The following is an 18,714-nucleotide window of genomic DNA, read 5'->3' as shown; positions in this document are numbered from 1 at the left end:
CACATCCCTTACAGCCCGATACAGAATTTTCACCAGTGATACCACACTAGCCAAAATCTGAACTTTATTATAGGCAGTCCCCGAGTTACGAACGACTCCTACTTACGAACGGCCTCCAATGCCGGCTACTTGTGCTCCATTCTGGTCCTGGATACCTCCGGACACATCCCATACTGCAGTACTACACGTACTGCATGGCCAGAAGAGCCCCAGATAACATAACAAGCCCCTGGAACATCCCACATCCATGCACAGGCAGACGTTACACTTAGGAATGCAGTGTGCCGATCGGAAGTTACACTTACAAATGCAGTGTACAAACAACTTCGACTTGCGAACAAACCTACAGTCCTTATTGTGTTCGGAACTCGGGGACTTCCTATACTTGACTCTACTATGTAGGCTTTGTCAATTTTTTTTTCTAAATGGCTGGCACCAAAAGAGTTACAAAATGTATTTTTAAATAGCAAAGTCCATGTTGATTTGTTATTCTTCCAAGCTGTGCACAGCAGCATGTAAATGCCAGGAGGCCCTTAAGCCAAATCTGTTTCCTTCTCTCTGTGTATAAAACACCCCCGACCCCATTACTCTGCAGTAAGAAAACATAAGCATTAGAACAGCCTCAAAAGTACAAGTGAGTGAAGCTGCATTGCTGATGGCTGCACACAGAAAAGAAAGCAGAAAGGGCACAGTCGAGTACTTACATCCGATACCAATATACAGTATGCCTTTGTAAACACCACAGGACAAATGCAGTCCAAACAAAGATTTCAGCAAAATTTTTGCAGCAGGGAGAACACTAACAGTGGTAAGTTCACCACACGCATCACAATCTAACTGAGCTGGTAGATCTCCTTTAAATCTACCAACAGCTATGAAGTGCAAAAGCCTGCCTGACTGGATACAGATCGATTGTTTAATTTAGGTAGGTGCTCATTTTAGTTTTGGTAAATCTAAAGTTGATTGTACAATATAGTCAGACTGCAACATGTACAGTAAACCTTAGACTAAGGGCTCTTTCACACGGGGCGGATCAGTGATGATCCGCCCTGTGAACATCCGCTTGCTCAGCGGGGATCAGCGGAGCAGAAAGATGACAGGTCCATCTCTGCACACTGTGCAGCTACGGACCTGTCAGAGCGCCGCTCTCCCCTATGGGGGATCGGATGATGACGGACCGTAGTGTCCGTCGTCACCCGATCCGATCACGGATGGAAAAGTAGGTTTTTCCTCCGTTACACTTTTCGGATCGGAGCGGACATGTCACCGCTGACATCCGACGCTCCATAGGGATACATGTATGTCCATTTTTCATCCGTAAACGGAAGGATGAAAAACGGACATACGGATCCCTCGTGTGAAAGAGGCCTTACTGTGGACTCCAAGTAGATAAGGTAAAAAGTACACAAGTTATGAAAAGCACAGGAACAGAAGCATCCATGTCTCATTACAGTTTATAAATGTGAATGCATTGGTGCATAAATGAATTGCGGTGGTGAGTGCAGTGGGTTGCAACGTAAACTACCACATTGAAACGGTGCTGCAGTCAAAAGAACTGAATGAAATGTCACTTGACATTTTATTACCTTCTCAAAAAAGACAAAAACAAATAAACCACTGCACGCTAGTAACCACTTGCTCAGTGAGAACTGATATAGAACACTAAGCTCCCCCATGCATGTCATTCATAAAAATATGCTGTATAATAGCTTATTTCAGAGCGCTGTTTGGCACTCAGCTCACTGCCTGCTGGTCTCCTCGCCCGATGTGATAGCTGCTGGGAAACCCCCACTGACGTCAGCTGAAATGAGTAGAGGAGGGGAGGAGACCGGCGAGCAGTCAGCTGAGCGCCGTATGGCGCTCTGAAGTAAGCTATTATACCACCCTAGCGAAGCATCCAGTGTCTTTGCTTCACTTCCGTTTTCAAGCTGTGGAACGCGAACCGTCCCGGCTTCCTGTATCTTTTCAAGGCTTATATATATTTGAACTAAATGTGAGAACGTTTCCACTTTTATGCAACTATAAATGTAATTTTTAAACGTTATCACGATATGGAGATGTCTCTATTCTATATGTGAGAGATGCGGACGGAGATCTAAAGGAGAAATATATACCTTATACAGCAAGCACGGAAACATACAGCTGACACAGCGGAAAAGATCTCATTATTGCTGCACAGTGGCAGATACTGTGAAAGCGAGATACCCCTGCGCTGAGGTGAGTGGTTCGGGTGAGTGCAATACCTATAGGGGATCTACAAGAAGCACGCATTTGAAGAGCACCTGTCACTTTTTTCAGTTTCAATTTTAAACGTTTAATGTTTTCTACTTTGAATTGAATTAGATAGATAGAGATATATATATATATATATATATATATATATATCTCTATCTATCTATTTGCATGCCATGCAGTTGATGCATATGAGCATCACCAAGGCACGATTTAAAGAGCACTAGTCACTTTAAGTAGCGGTTTATTTATGTATTCTCAGTAAATGAGAATACATAAATATTATGTGTAACATATATTCCTTTTTGCATGAAATTGATGTATATGAGCAGCACTGAGGTACAATTTTGAAGAGCACTTGTCATTTTAGTAGGGGTTCATTATTTACATTAACATGAACTAAAATTAAAGTAATACTAAAGTCTCTTTTTTTTTTTTCTTTAAAAATAACAAACATGTTATACTTACCTCCTCTGTGCAGTGGTTTTGCACAAAGCAGCCCAGATCCTCCTCTTCCCGGGTCCCTCGCTGGTGTTCCTGGTCCCACCCTCCTGCCGAATGCCCCCATAGCAAGCAGCTTTCTATGGGGGCACCCAACCTGAGCCGCAGCTCGGAGTATCTATTCAGACACGGAACCACAGTTTGGCCCCACCCCCTCTCTCTCCTCATTGGCTAACTGACTTTATGATTGCCAGCTGTGGGAGCCAATGGCACTGCTGCTGTATCTCAGCTAATCAGGAGGAAGTCCCAGACTGCCGAGGCACTTGTGCAACATCGCTGGATGGAGATGGGCTCAGGTAAGCATTAGGAGGGCTGCTGCACACACAAGATAAAAAAACTTTCTGACTTTACAACCACTTTAAAGTTAAAGCTGTATTTAAAGTTGTAGGCTTCAGAGCTGGGTTGGTTCCTTTGGAATAAATGAACGCCCAAATGCTTGATGTGCCTAAAGACATTTCCAAAACAAGGCTTTAGGTGCATTTATTAAACTGCATTTTCCTGACAGACTCCATGGCAGCCTACGTGTGGGTTAACCCCGCCTCCTCTCCAATGCTATAGGGCCCCATTCCCATAAATGAGCACTCACCACTAGCTGCTGCGTTCCTTTTTTGTCCTCCTCCAATGGACCTACATATGATGTTCGCGTCCGATCGGATGGATCCGAGATGGTGGCATACCTCATGCGGTGCAGCTCAGGGCCCAGCCACGGGCGGGCGAGTAGCGTTAAGAGGCTGAAGTAATACCCCTGTGGTGGAGGGATGGTCGCCTCTGTATGCCGGATGGATGGACGCATCAACGACTGGCAAGGTCTGCAACGGTGTCCGTTTTTCTCCATGGCAGTTGTTATCTGTGTATTCTGTCTTCCCCTCAAAGAGCTTTCCAAATTGTTTAGAGGCTTATTTTGGGCGTTTTCCGGCCGTTTTATCCCTCATGGCGGCTGGAGCGCTTGTGTGTTCCAGCTCGTCTCGGCACTTCCGGGTGCGGCCGTCCTCGCGCATGCGCAGTAGCCTCCTTGGGACCGAGGCTTCGCTCGCGCGTGCGCAGAGCGGTGGATCGCTCAGCGGCCGCACATGCACAGTACGGTCAACGCCCCATGGTGCAGGAGCGAGGTGGGGGCGATGACGTCACGGGCAGGGGTTTAAATTCCGCTCCTAGCTCCTGCATAATGGGAATTCCCCAGCGAGTGGGAGCGGAGCGGTTTTCCCAAACCTAGCCCTGGTCTAGCTCAGGTGAGTGCCTGCCTTACTATGCCAGGCAATATGCATTGATTTTAAAAAAATATATATAATAAAATATATATAATTATATAAAAAATATATAATAAAACATAAATTGATTTATAAATAATATTAATATATGTATATTATTTGGCATATTATATATATATATATATATATATATATATATATATATATATATATATATATATATATATATATATATATTTATTTATTTTGGGGGCAAGATTATTTTATAATTCCCCTCACTGGTGCCTTGGCTTTTTCAGGGCATTTTTGGTCTGCAGACCACCCGTACTGTGTCGCTCTTCGTCCAGAAATCATGGACAAGTCACCGCCTTTAAGTGGCCAGCCCTCACGCACAAGGTATGTGCTTGTGAGGGGAGGGGTTGAGGTTCAGTCGCAAATGCTTGCGTTTTCTGATGTCATGTCTCGCCTTCCCCCTCCCCCTTTTTGTTTTCTTTTTCCAGCCCTTCTAGATCGGAGCCCCAGATCATGGTCCAGAATGACAGAGGCCTTGCCAGGCCACAATACCACTCATCTTCAAGATCCAGATGAGACTCTCCGTCTGGAAGCCACCACCAGAGGTGTCCTCCAGACACCGCTCCCACCGCCATGACAGCCGCTCTGATCGGAGAGCCTGCTGAGAATGTGGAACACAAGTTTCGGAAGGCAAGTCACTGTGTGACCGTTGCTATGCCCGTGCGGTTAGGGAAAAAGAGACGGAAACCAGCGTTTGGAGTCTCTCGTAAAACGTGTGGTGCAACAATCCCTGAAAGAGATGGAGACACCCCACATGTTGAGCCAGTCTACTACTTTATCTGGTCCTCCGGCTGACGAGGCCCGTGATGGTCCGGGCACTTCCCAGCCTTACGTTGCCTCTCTTGACTCTTCGGATGATGAACCTCAGGAAGAAGAGGACATTGGAGGCTTTGACTTCAGTATGGTCTCGCCATTAATAAAGGCAATTAAGGAGGCCCTTAAGTGGGAAGACTCCTCCACCCCCCCCAGCCAAACAGAAAAAGTTCTTTAAACATCTGGGGAAGGAACGCTCAAATTTTCCGCTCCTTTCTGAACTAAAAGACATCATAGATGAAGATTGGAGTAAGACGGACAAGAAGTCCTCCATGTCAAATAAAACCTCCAGATTATATCCCTTCAAGTCAGAAGAGGTGAAGTATCTGGAAAATGCTCCCCTTGTGGACACAGCCTTAATGCGTCTGGCCAAACATGTTACTCTCCCTTTGGAAGATGCGGTGTCCTTCAAGGATGGTCTTGAAAGAAGGATAGACCAGGATTTGAAGAAAATTCACGGGCTGGCCGGCACGGCCTGTAAACCGGCCCTGGCACTAGCAGCCATGTCGAAGGCCATGGAGGCCTGGACGGAGCATGTAGATTCCTTCTTTAAGGGTGTTTCGGAGGAGCTGGCCGGAAGATCAGCAGCTGCAGAACTGAAATTAGCGGAAGTCTCCCTGGGGGAGGCATCCATCGATTTGATCCGCCTATTGGCGTGAATTATGTTGTCGTCGGTCACGGCCAAACAAGCTTTATGGTTGCGTCCTTGGCTCGCTGACCCGGTCTCCAAGCAAGCCTGGTGTAAAATCCCCTTTGAGGGATCTTCACTGTTCGGCAACAAGTTAGATGATGCCATAATGCGGGCCACGGGTGGTAAGTCAGGCTTCCTCCCCCAGGACAGGAGTCTACTTGGACGGAAGAAACCCCAGTATAGAAAACACACTCCGGAGCGCTCCAGGGAAGCACCCTTATATAAGCCTGGCCGAGACTTCAGGAAAAACTGGAGCAGAGGGCAGGCATCCTTTCGTAAGGTCGTGAACAGGGGAAGCCCAGGCGGGCCGGGTGGGGGCTCGTCTGCTCCTCTTCCGGGAAGTCTGGGTGGCCTCAATCTCGGACTTTTGGGTTATAAGGACAGTCTCGTCAGGTCACAGATGGACCTTCTCCAGTACTCCTCCCCCCAGATTCGTCTCCACTCTTCTTCCTCGTTCGGAGGAACAGAGACAAGTGTTGTTGTCCTATGTGGACCTTCTGAAGACTCAGGGAGGGAGCAGTGGTACACATTCCAAAGGACGAATGGTTCCAGGGGATATACTCCCCTCTCTTCCTAGTCCAGAAAAAGAGTGGCTCTTGGCACCCAGTCATAGACCTGACCTACCTCAACAAATTCATAGAGCACGGAAAATTCAAAATGGAAACCCTGTCAACCATCCAGCGAGCCATACAGCCAGGCGATTGGATGATTTCAATCGACTTGAAGGACACTTATTTCCACATTCCAGTCAAAAAGGAGTTTCACAAATATCTCCGATTCCAAGTTGGGCAAGATCATCTACAATTTATCTGTCTCCCCTTCGCGCTGACAACGTCCCCCTGGGTCTTTTCAAAGGTTCTCCTAGCCACAGTGGTGCTCATAAGATTAAAAGGGGTACGTCTTTACCATTGCCTCGAGGACCTCCTAGTATTGTCTCAAAACAGAGAGCAGTTGCTGGCCCACCGGGAACAAGTGATCTCCACCCTGTCCAGCTTCAGGTGGCTCCTGAACTTAGGAAAAAGTAATCTAGACCCAGCTCAACGTCTAATATACATAGGAGCTCAGTTCGACGCAGTGGAAAACACTATTGCCCCATACACACGGTCGGACTTTGTTCGGACATTCCGACAACAAAATCCTAGGATTTTTTCCGACGGATGTTGGCTCAAACTTGTCTTGCATACACACGGTCACACAAAGTTGTCAGAAAATCCGATCGTTTTAAACGCGGTGACGTAAAACATGTACGTCGGGACTATAAACGGGGCAGTGGCCAATAGCTTTCATCTCTTTATTTATTCTGAGCATGCGTGGCACTTTGTCCGTCGGATTTGTGTACACACGATCGGAATTTCCGACAACGGATTTTGTTGTCGGAAAATTTTATCTCCTGCTCTCCAACTTTGTGTGTCGGAAAATCCGATGGAAAATGTCCGATGGAGCCCACACACGGTCGGAATTTCCGACAACACGCTCCGATCGGACATTTTCCATCGGAAAATCCGACCGTGTGTACGGGGCATAACTCCCTTCCACTACAGAAAATCCCGACTGTTCGAGACAGAATTTCCCGGGCCCTACATGCCCCGCGCCTGAAGGCCTCCCAGTGCCTGGAAATTGTCAGCACAATGGTCTCCACGACTCCCATGGTCAAATGGGCCTTGTGGAGATTACGTCCCTTCCAGTCAGGTTTTCTACAACAATGGAAGACAGGGGACAACAATCAAGTTATCCACATTACATCGTCAATGAGGAACAGCCTCTTCTGGTGGCTTCAGCGCAAAAACCTCCTGACTTGCCACTCCATCGCTCCCATCTCTTGGGTCACGGTCACGACCGATGCCAGCGGTACCGGTTGGGGAGCCCTCTGCAGATTGAACCTTGCTCAGGGCAAGTGGGACACCTGCCTCCCCGACCCAGGTTTGAACGTCCTGGAACTTCGAGCGGCCTGGTGTGCCCTACAGTCCTTCTCTCACCTTCTGATAGGGGAGTCAGTGTTGTTAAGAATGGACAATACCACGGCGGTCTCGTATGTGAAGAGGCAAGGGGGTACACGGAGTTCCACTCTCCTTCGGGAAGTCGAGTCCCATTCTATCATGGGCACAGAAGAACCTTTCCAATATCTCAGCAGTCTTCGTCCCAGGAGTCCAAAACACCCAAGCGGACTTCCTATCACGTACCCAGTTGGACGAGTGGTCCCTTCATGTACAGACGTTCAAGTGGATCTTGTCACTGGAAATCGATCCCAAAGTAGATCTGTTCGCTTCCCTCTGCAATTTCAAGCTGAAGAAGTTTTATACCAGGGGCCGCTGCAGCCAGGCCTTCGGAACAGATGCCCTGACGGATCAGTGGAGGTTCAGGAGGGCGTATGCCTTTCCGCCACTTCCAATTATCCTGAGATTCCTGCAGAGGCTCCGAGTGGAAGCAGTCGAAGTGGTGACAATAGCTCTCTATTGGCCGAACAGGCCTTGGTTCCCTCTCCTTGTCCAACTCAGTTTTCGGGACCCAGTGCCTCTCCCTCTCAGGCCGGACCTTCTTTGTCAGGGGTCAGTCCTGCACCCTTGTCAAGCAGTGCTGAGACTGATGGTCTGGTTCTTGAGAGGGAGAGGCTAGAATCCCTGGGCTGTGCCTCAAAAGTGATCTCCACTCTCATGAGTTCAAGAAGATCTAGCACAAATAAGGTCTATGGAAGAATTTGGTCCAAATTCGTGGAATTTTGCTCTTATCAGGGCAGGTCATTTAGACATCCAAAAATCCAAGATGTTCTCAGCTTCCTTCAAACAGGCATAGATCTACCCTTATCTATCAGCTCTCTTAGAGTCCAAGTATCTGTGTTATCGGCCTTCTCCGGTGCTTTGTGGGCAGTTCATCCTTTGATTCGGCAATTTTTTCGTGGGGCATCAAGGCTCAAGCCCCAAAGGAAATCCAGGTTTCCCAAGTGGGACCTTCCACTTGTCCTTGACTCAATCTCTGGACTCAGTACTATAGGGCCCTCCCCGCTCTCCATCAAGGACTTTCAGCAAAAGTTGCCTTCTTAGTAGCCGTCACCTCGGCTAAAAGGGTCTCTGAGATCGGATCACTGGGTCATGAAGAACCCTTCTTGACGTTTTTCCCGGACCATGTAGTTCTCATCCCTATGCTGGGTTCAAACCCGAAAGTGTCTTTGGTGTTCCACGAGAATCAGGAGATCGTCTTACCTACGTTCAGGTCCCCGGGGTCCACTGAAACTCACCCTCTGGATGTAGGAGAAGCTATAAAGGAATATCTGAAAATTACTTCTCCCTTTAGACGTTCTGATCATCTCTTTGTTTTACACTCGGGCAGCAATAAAGGGAAGAAAGCCTCAACCAGGACACTCGCAGCCTGGATCGTACAGACCATCCAGCAAGCATACAGGGCTAAGGGCTTGGCTCCTCCAGAGGCGGTGACAGCTCACTCCACCAGGGGAATGGCAGCCTCGTGGGCGGCGGCTCGACATGTGGCTCCAGACACCATCTGCAAAGCGGCCTCTTGGGCCCCTATTAACACATTCATGTCTCATTACTGCATAGAGCCTGCTTCAATGTCTTCTGTAAACTTTGGTTTGAGAATCCTATCGGTTGATAGGACAAATTAAAATTATGATTTGTTCAGCGTACCCACCCGTGTGGTTGGCTAGTTATTTCCCACACTGAGGCTGCCATGGAGTCTGTCAGGAAAAAGGAAAATTTATTATCAAATACTGACCGTAATTTTCCTTTCCTGATGGACTCCATGGCAGACGGAGTTCCCCACCCATTGGTCAAAGAGTAGGCTAGTTACGGAACGCAGTTAGTGGTGAGTGCTCATTTATGGGAATGGGGTCCTATAGCATTGGAGAGGAGGCGGGGTTAACCCACACGTAGGCTGCCATGGAGTCCATCAGGAAAGGAAAATTACGGTAAGTATTTTATAATAAATTTTCCTTTTTCCTCCCCTAGAGCAAAGGTGTCTAAGTGAGGAAAAAAACGTCCTGTATGCACAAGGCCTAAATTTGCACAAGAGTGCACATTCTCCAGATGAGACTGTACATGTTCGTGTCAAGAGCTTTCTCCAGACAGTATGTTTAGCAGCTACACCTAGCAGCCGAATCATTTGTAGAAGACCAGATCTAAGACCAGACTAGTTATCCACCCATGAAATTCCGGGTGGCTGCCTGTACTATCTCAGTTTACTGGCCCACTATCTTCGTTACTAACTCTGATAAAAGCTAAAAAATGCGGCTATTGGGCGTTTAACAGCGTTTTTGAGCCATAAGCTTCCATAAGCTTTTGTGGAAGTATAGTTTTGCTAAAAAAAAAAAAAAAAGTTAAGAAACGCTACTGCAAAAACGCAGCAAAACTCATTCTACAGCTTTCTACACCTAGTTACTGGCATTTTTATAATGTCCAGTGTGCATGGGGCCTAAAGTAGACCAGTTTTTTTTACTGTCTTGTACCTGTTAAAGATTTCCCTTCGCCTCACTGTCAAATTCTGGAGAAAAGCAGTCATATGCAAGCTATTGTAATCACAGGCTGTAAATCACCCATTTGTTGTGCCGGGACTGTGGCGCTTGCCCTCACAACAAATTGTTGGAAACTTATCTTATCAGTCAAGTAATAAACTTAACTTATCACTTTTGTCGCTAACAGACAAGAAGCAGACAGAACCCATCTGTTATCTTGATAAAGACTATCAGGGCTATATTTAAATAGTTTCCTTACTTTATGCAAGCTAATCATGGTACACACTATTCATTCTTTTCCGTTCAACCCAGCGAGTAGAATGAAGAAAAAAAAAAAACCACGGCCATCTTCAGTCGGAGCTGCTGTACTCACTATGCAAAGTAAGTACAGAGATCTCCCCCACTGAGCTGTTGTGTTCTGACAGGGGGACTGCTCCCCGCCACCAGAACACTCTGATCAGGAGTTGGTCGGCTGCTGGTTTACAAGCATGCTTGTCCGACAGAAGCTGACTTCGGTCGAACAGACCGAAATATACATGGGTCGAATGTCAGCCGTTTTTTTTTTTTTTTGAACCGGCAAATATCTTCTGATTTTCAGCCCGTGTGTACCCAGCTTAAGGCATTTGCAGAAACTGTAACCAGTGTAAATATAACAAAAGGTAAAAATAACAAAGTAAAACCATAACACTTTAAATGTGAATACTGCTGAAATAAATACCTGAACTTGTCTAAAGATTCCTGGATTGTACTCATCCAAGTAGTTCACATGCCACAACAGAAAAGTACCATCTACAGGGTGAATAGTGAAAAGCATATCTGCGCTCTTGTTCCATTCCGTGAGAAGGGATTCAATTTTCCGGTCTAATAACACGGTTGGTAGAGGCAGGGTTGCACCAGGTGATGAAGCTTTAGTACTGAAATCTTTCTCTGCTTCCTCATGTTCAGGAGAACCGGTCAAAGATCCTCCGCCCTCCGGCTCACCTAGAACGAAGCATAAAATCAAATTATGATTTACAGACCAATAGCACACACAGACAAAAATAGAATCTTTTTTATTTAAAATGTATGACCAATGAGTAAGGCCTCATGTACACTGCTGCTGGTAAACGGATGTTTAGGAGCAGTTTGGCATTTTTTTCAACTGCTCCTGAACTCTCCTCTATGTTATCTTATCCATAGATGTACACAGGTTCGTTTATAGTTTTGTCTAGGCAGTTAAGTTTAGAGGCTTTTTTTGGAATCCAAAAAAATGCGTTCAGAAGCTGTGTTTAGAGGCATTTCAAGCGCCAAATGCGGATAAACGCGGCTACCCGTGTTTAGGCGCGTTTTTGTCTAGAAGCGTTTTTAAAAGGGAAACATTTGATTTATTACTTTTGAGCCAAGAAAATGCTAAAAACACACCAAAAACTCAATTATCACTGTCTGCAAGCTTGATATACCATGTGATATTCCCTTCTCAGCCAGTTATCCTGTACAATACACGACTTGCATTACTTGACGCTGAAGTTGAGAGTCACCAACAGACGTTCCTCTGGTGGCACGCTTTTCCTCATGTTGGTGTCCATGCGAACTAGACGGGGTCTAACCCTTTCCAAGAGAACGTCAAAGGTGGCAATTGACATGCGTGTAAAATTTGAAAAAAATTCTCTGGGTAATTACACAGCTGAACATAGATATTAGAAAGTATCCTGTGGATATGCGTTGAGCCATCAATGGATGTGTCCAGTAGCGACGAACTCTGGTCCTCTCACGCAATTTTCTACATCTTTGGAGCCTCGGCAAAAGCAACATCAGGAGCATTTCCTCACACATGCTCATCATGGGATCCATATTAACAAACCAACCAAAAAATAACAGCTAGCTACACGCACACTGCTTTCTCAGCTGCTACTCATACGGTTCTCTCACAGAATGGCAGAAATAGTTAATAAATACTTGTTTTTAGTGAGGAGGGTCTCCTGAGGTTATCTTTAGTAAATGCTTCTGAACACAAACGCCGCTAAACGCAGCTTGTAGACGCTGCTAAACACATGTTTTTAAACGTGGATTACTATCTGTGATGTTCCAGCGTTCAGGAGAGTTTGAGAAATGTCCTGTGTACATGAAGCCTAAATAAGAACCTAAATAAGAGTGTAATTAAAATGCAGGATAATGCTCTGAAATGGTAAAAATCAAAAAACATAAGCAACTGACTCTAATCTTTTACACATGTTCATTGCAATGAGAAAGGAACTGCTATACAAGTAAGCTGCTCACCAGTATCCATTTTCACAAACTACGGCATACATACGTGCTTAACCTTTTTTACTATATAACTGTGCAGAAGCGGAGAAAAAAAGAAGATATCCCTGATCATTAAAGCTGAGCTTTATTTCTGCTTTAGCAGGATTTTGCTAATTTAAACCAAACATCCCCATTTTTGTACATATATCTGACAGCTAGAAGAAACAGATCTTCAAAAAATGTTTTCCGAAGCTTTCAAATATTGTACTGAAGCGTACAAACATTGTAGTTGGATATATAAATTTAAAAGAAGTTTATTAATATAACAGACAAAAAAAAATAAAAAATCAACAACGCATAAACCTTTAGCTAGAGGATTCTGAAATATTGTGCTGCTTTCTTATCCAAAACAGCTCAGCAGTTTTTTTGGTTTCTATGCAGTGAAAAACTAACCATTATCCAGCTTCATTTGCAAACCATCTTCATCTTCCTCATCATCTCCACTATCCGACTGCTGCTCCACAATAGTTTTCAAATGATGTATAAATATTTCAATGGATGACGTAAAATGCAATTCCTTGTTATCGAGCCAGTGAACTACAAAGCTTCCAAAACCTTCGTCCAGGTTAAACGCTACGCCGGCCAAAACAGATGGAATATCTGTAAACATTATTGATAAAAAATAGGTGATTTCAACCTTACATTTGTAAAACAAATCTTCCAGTTTACACATGTCATCTGAATAAAATTTTTATTAATTAGGTTAAATTCTGTACAGGTCTGTCTGCGCCACCCACAAAAATAATAAAATAAATTACAGATTTATGTGGGTAAGAGAGGGCAATCGCATTTTGGAATTCAAAAATCAATTTTTTTCTGGTGTTAGAATCTCTGTGCTGTAACGCTGCAGAGCCTCCCAGTGCCAGATGAGGCGTGTATACAGAATGGTGGTTAATTTGTGTTGGGGGTTCATTTTAAGGGTTAGGTTAGTGTTAGGGGGTTAAAGTCATTCTAAATGCTAGGCATTTTTAAACTTAATGCATTCACAGCATTAAAGACATTATAAACCTTCCTACCTGCACCTTGTTTTTTCACTTGCATAAGCCACGCATTGATGTAGTTTCACGGTGTCATTTGTTGGCCTGTTTTCACAGCCTATGGTAAAGTCTTCACATTCTGGTGTCAGAAATTGTGTGTTCAAACATGAGGCATGCGGCATGGCACTGCACAGGTTAATGCATGACCTCTGTAGTCTAAGAACTGACATTTCCTGTGAAGAAACTACATATTCAACAATTCCCTCTCTGTCTAGCATTGCTGCAGCTATTCGATCTGACACAGACAGAGCAATGAAGTATTTTCATAAAATTAGAACTCCTACATTTACGATGCAACACAGAGAAAATGGTGAGGCATGGATTGGAAGCTGTGAGACCCAGAACAAGCAGCTGCTTATTCCTTTAGCAAATAAAGACAAGGTAGGTGAATGAATACATGGACATAGGGGAACTGATCAGCCATGACACTACAAACTGCAACCACACCATGCGAGCCCATCATTACAAGGCAAGGCAAACCAACTGCACTAATGCCTAGTTAAAAGAACAAAAAAACATTTGAAATTGTACAACGCCTTTAGGCTGGATTCACAACTATGCAGTTTTAGTGCTTTTTGCATTTTGCAGATTTGCACTACAGAATGTGTTCCATAGGAAACCATGTTAAATGGACTGTAGTGCAAATCTGCAAAATGCAAAAAGCACTAAAACTGCATAGATGTGAATCCAGTCTTAAGGTAAAAAACACCCTGTTCATGTGTAAACCCCCTTCCCCAAAAAACAAATGACTTATTCCACCCTTCATTGCTGCTGGCTCCAGGTTTCACTGCGCTGCTACCCCCTTAACGCTGTAAGGCTCCGTTCACATCTAGACGTTGCTATTTTACAGGTGTTTTTCATGCATTTTTTCAGGCGTTTTTGCAGAGTTTTTGTACAGGCGTTTTGAAGTTCAAAAGGTCACCAATGTAGAAGCAGTAAAACGTCTGTAATATGCCAAAAAAGAAGCTCATGTACTATGAGCGACGGGCGTTTTGCTTTAGGCAACAGAATACTCAGATGTGAACAGGGGCCATTGAAATTAATGGGATTTGTCTTGTTGGGCGTTTTTAGAGCTAAAGCTTAGAGCAGAAAAATGCCCAAAAATGCCTAGATGTGAATGGAGCCTAAAGCTTTGATGAGGGTAGGGGGGAGAGAGAAGCTGCTGCAGCTCAATGTGCTGGGAGGAGGAGAAGGGAGCAGAGGCGTGGCCGGCCAGGTGGTGTTTGCTTCTATGGTCTCACACAGTTTAGCTCAGGTCCTGGTCGGGGGCCACGTACACACAGGTTTCTCATTAGCACCCGGCCAGCTAAGGAGACCCCCACAAACAGGGAACAGACTAGGGACCAGCTAGATGTGTAAATGACAAGGAAAAGGTAAATTTTTAGGTTGCTATGGACCTATTTTAACCAGTTGCGGACTGCCCACCATAGATTTACATTAGTGCGTGATTTGGCACTTCCGGGTCTGGGGCATGTGCACGCCGCCCGCGACCTGCTCCCGATGTGATTGGACACAGCAGGAGCCAACCAGCGGGTCTGCCGGAACCCACCAACGGTTAGGAGAAAGGCAGAACGGCAGTCTGCCTATGTAAACAAGGCAGACCGCCTGTTCTGTGAGAGGGGAATGTGCTGATCCTGTGTTCCTGCTAAGCATAATATTGTAAATCTCCTCAGTGGTGGCACAGACAGAAATAAAAGGAAAAAAAAAAAAACCTGACATTCTAACTCGTCCTCACTTAATTTATATCTAGAAAGAAAATGCCATTTCACTTCAGGTGTTCAGGTAGGGTTACAAGGTAGTGTGAACTATATTTTAACGGTTACTTTAAACATTTGGCAGCTATAGTGTTCATGCCACTGAAAACTACCACATCATACTCCTGCTGCCAGGAATTAGTGTGCCATGAAATGAGGGACCTTAACCATTATCTTGGCAATCAAATATCAACAGGGCCCAGGGATAAAAGAACAAAAAAAGGAGTTTAGACACGTAGGTAGGATCTAACCACTCTCAGGGACTTCAGTCTGTCAACGGGTTGCATAAAAATTTATTTTTTTAAGATAATTGTCGAGGACGGTATTTTTGCAGCACTTTTAAATTGAAGCTGTAGATTACAGGAAATAATCTTTAAAAAATAATGGCATGAGTGCACTAAATAAATGTATTGAGGTAATATATGCATTGCTTATTATAAATTAGGTTTATACAATAAATAGGTTGTCCATTCGGTGAACTTGGTGCTGAGTTATTCACTTTCAGGTCATTACAGAGCACAATGGGGCTCTTGGGCTTTACATTTTGAGGAAAAGAGATTTAACCTCACCACACAGAAAGGCTTCTTCACAGTAAGGCCGACCACAGACAGTGCAAATTTCTTTCCTGCCGCCACCAGGTTGCATAAAAGAAATATGCACGAGTCCCCCATCAACTCAGTCAGTGCTGACAGGGGAATCCCTCCTACTGAGACACTGTATTCTCCCGACAGGAAGGGGGATTGGGGTGAGGGGCAATAATCGCAAGTAAAATCCAGAAGGCTGGCTGTACCGAAGTGGATCGATAAATCAGCTTGGTACATTCAGCCTGCCCATACACAGTTCGAATCTCATTCCTGCTGAACCAGCCACGATTCGAACCATGTATGGCTGGCCTTTGAGCTGTGAAAATATGGAATAAACTCCCGAAAAGAACTAGTTTTAGCCAGCTCAGGAAATTAGATAGTAACACCAGAGGTAGTTGATCCTGGGGGATCTGGAAGGATTTGTCTTTCCCCCTCTTGAGCAAATTGGATCAACTGTGGTTATAGGATTGTGTATATGGAGGTTTTGTATGCACTTTTCTTATTGTTTGAGGGGGGGTGGGGGGTAATTCACATGTGCTGGAAAAACCTGCTGAGGGTTATAGGCAGAACAGCTGGCTACTCATATTTTTTTAAAACTTTTTTTATTGGTTTTTATATTGTAGTACAAAACAAACAGTCCAGTCTCGGGCACATAGCCCACACAGGGGCATAAAAGCATCTGTAGTGCACAGTAAAACAAGTTGGCCATAAGGACTGTAACAACATATAACATAACCAGGTTAGACAGACTTGTGTGCCTCTGCCCAGCTTAGCCGCATTAACTGTAAAAGCCCAAGGGATTCTGACAAGCTCACAACTCCCAAGAAACATAGGTGGGGCTACCTGTTAAAGGTATTAATCATCCACAGCCATGGAAGGTTAAGCTAGCCATTTGGCCCAAACTCTATCATATTTCTTGGGACAGTCTCTGTGAAAGTATGTGTCTCTATAATAAGGAAGAGCGTTGTTAACCAGTTGTTTCCATATGGAAAGAGGAAGGGATGCCGTTTCTTCCAATGTAACCCGATAGCCTTCCTGGCATAGAATAATGGCTACTGATATTTAAGAGATGAATGCACATAAGCAAAAAGACATAAGCAAACGTGCTGAAAGGTTAAAACACATACAATTGGGTATAAGTGCTGAGGGGTTATCCTACATGAGCTAGGTATTGGGTGATGAGAGGCATTAGGGGCTATCACATATGTGCAAAGGAATGGGCTCTGAGAGGTTGACACACCTGAGCTGCGGCCTGTGCACTAAGGAGTTGATGCCAATATGCTAGGGACAGGCCACTAAGGAGTTAGGGCACGCACACACTCAGTATTCATCACTAAAGTGTTTATGCACATGCTCTTGATGCAGATCACATACACTACAGACTGGTTAACTGGGGCTTAGGTTTATAAGCTGGTGGACTGAGGGAGGCAGCTGATCAACAAGAGGTTAAGGTACATACACTGCAGAATTGTCACAGGCACACCCACACAATTCTGCACTATTCAATGAGAAATAATGGGAAACGTACATCTGCAAAGGGGGTAGGGGGCAGAGACTGCCCATGAATGAAGTTTCACTCTAAATGCTGAACCTCCAGACTGTGTGATTTACCTCCATGTCTATGGGGAGGGCATGGACAATGTTCAATATGCTATTTGTATTGTGACCGCAGACTGAGAAGTCTCTTGAGGAGAAAAGAGTGTGTGTGCTGGAGGAAAGATACATGGGGTGTCAGACATCCCAACCTGCAAAAACTCATTTCAGGGAGGTGGCAAACTCATTTCAGGAAGGTGACGCGCCGCCCCCCCCCCCCCCCCCCAATTAAATGCAGCCTGATCAGTACCAATTAAGGTTTGCCGTTTTTGACATACATAGGCATTCTGTGTCTCTTATTTTTCTTTTTTACTAGTAAGGCTGCTTTCACACTGAGGCGCTTTACAGGCCTGTAAAGAGCCTCTCCTCTCACTCCAGTGTGAAAGCCCGAGTGCTTTACCTCGACGCCCCCAACGCCTCAGTGTGAAAGCACACTAAATGTTTTTTGAATGAGTACTGTCTGCATCAGAGAGAAGGTAGAGTGTAAAACTAAGTGCTGGAACATGGAAGCTTCAAGTTAAATTTGCAATAAAATGTATAATGTCATATTATGCCATATCCCCAGCAATCAGCTCTTCACAAAGGAATCTGCTAGGATTGCCATTGTAACATCAAATATTATAAAGACTTTTGGCATAATCTACTGAAAACTTCTATTTGCAATATACGTTAGCAAACACTGTCATACCTTAGGTGTAGATAGGACATGACGAACAGTCAGCCTCGGGTAGAGCAAACTGGGAAAGCTCTAAAATCACATTCCAATTCACCTACATATACAAGCATGCCCCAGTGGCAGGAAGGGAGACGTGCACGTCTAGAGGGAAGCCAGGGGGTGCTGTCTATTTGATAACATTGGGAAGGGAAGCGGCAGCGTGTCAGCTCAGTAACATTCCGTGGCTCGGGCTGCTCTGCCTTTCTGAGTGACAGGCTCAGCCGGGAGATCACCGGTGCTCCCGGGTGTCCGTGAGCCAGCATCCAAATGCGGGAGTCTCCCGCGATTTGCGGGAGACTTGAGATGTCTGGGGTGTACATGTGTGTGTGTATTGGAGGTGGGATATCACTGGGGAAAGACCAATCTGTCCAATGGGTAATGAACACATAATAATAGAAAAATATTTGCTTTTAATTTACCTGTGTTGGGATTTATACTCGCTGCTATATGAAAGTGACAAAGGGAATTGGCATGATGTGAGATGTGCCTGTGGGATTCCTGCTGGCTTGGCTGACTTGGTACCAATTCTGTGTGAGCAGCTAGAACAGAAGACCGTCTTCTACCTCTTCTCAAATGTTTCAGGTGATGAATTGTCTGTATAAAAGAACAATAAAAAAAGTTTTATAGGCAATACAATGTCCATTTAAGGTCCCATTCACACTTTTGCAATTTGGGAATATGTGCAATATCACATGCATTCCCATAGCAATGTTCATTCCTAATGGCAACCTAAATGCACCAACCAACGCATGTGCCCTAAACAGCATCA

General features: G+C 44.9%; 1 protein-coding gene across 9 annotated transcripts in view; it reads right to left on the bottom strand.

The window, feature by feature from the left end:
• The window catches only part of DMXL2 (Dmx like 2), a 304,172-nt gene that overhangs the window by 194,920 nt on the left and 90,538 nt on the right, over positions 1 to 18,714 (bottom strand). For 8 of the 9 annotated variants that reach the window (XM_073618681.1, XM_073618685.1, XM_073618686.1 and 5 more), the window contains exons 9-11: positions 18,365 to 18,539; positions 12,656 to 12,862; positions 10,698 to 10,960 (exon numbers count right to left, since the gene is read on the bottom strand). In XM_073618681.1, coding sequence (XP_073474782.1) covers positions 10,698 to 10,960; positions 12,656 to 12,862; positions 18,365 to 18,539 — 645 coding nt within the window. Of the gene's footprint in view, positions 1 to 10,697; positions 10,961 to 12,655; positions 12,863 to 13,278; positions 13,435 to 18,364; positions 18,540 to 18,714 lie in introns of those variants that run through there. The other variant, XM_073618690.1, reaches the window with a different exon arrangement.

This window comes from Aquarana catesbeiana, linkage group LG03, assembly GCF_042186555.1.
Source record: "Aquarana catesbeiana isolate 2022-GZ linkage group LG03, ASM4218655v1, whole genome shotgun sequence".
Lineage (NCBI taxonomy): Eukaryota > Metazoa > Chordata > Amphibia > Anura > Ranidae > Aquarana > Aquarana catesbeiana.
This window is presented reverse-complemented; position numbering and strand designations above follow the sequence as displayed.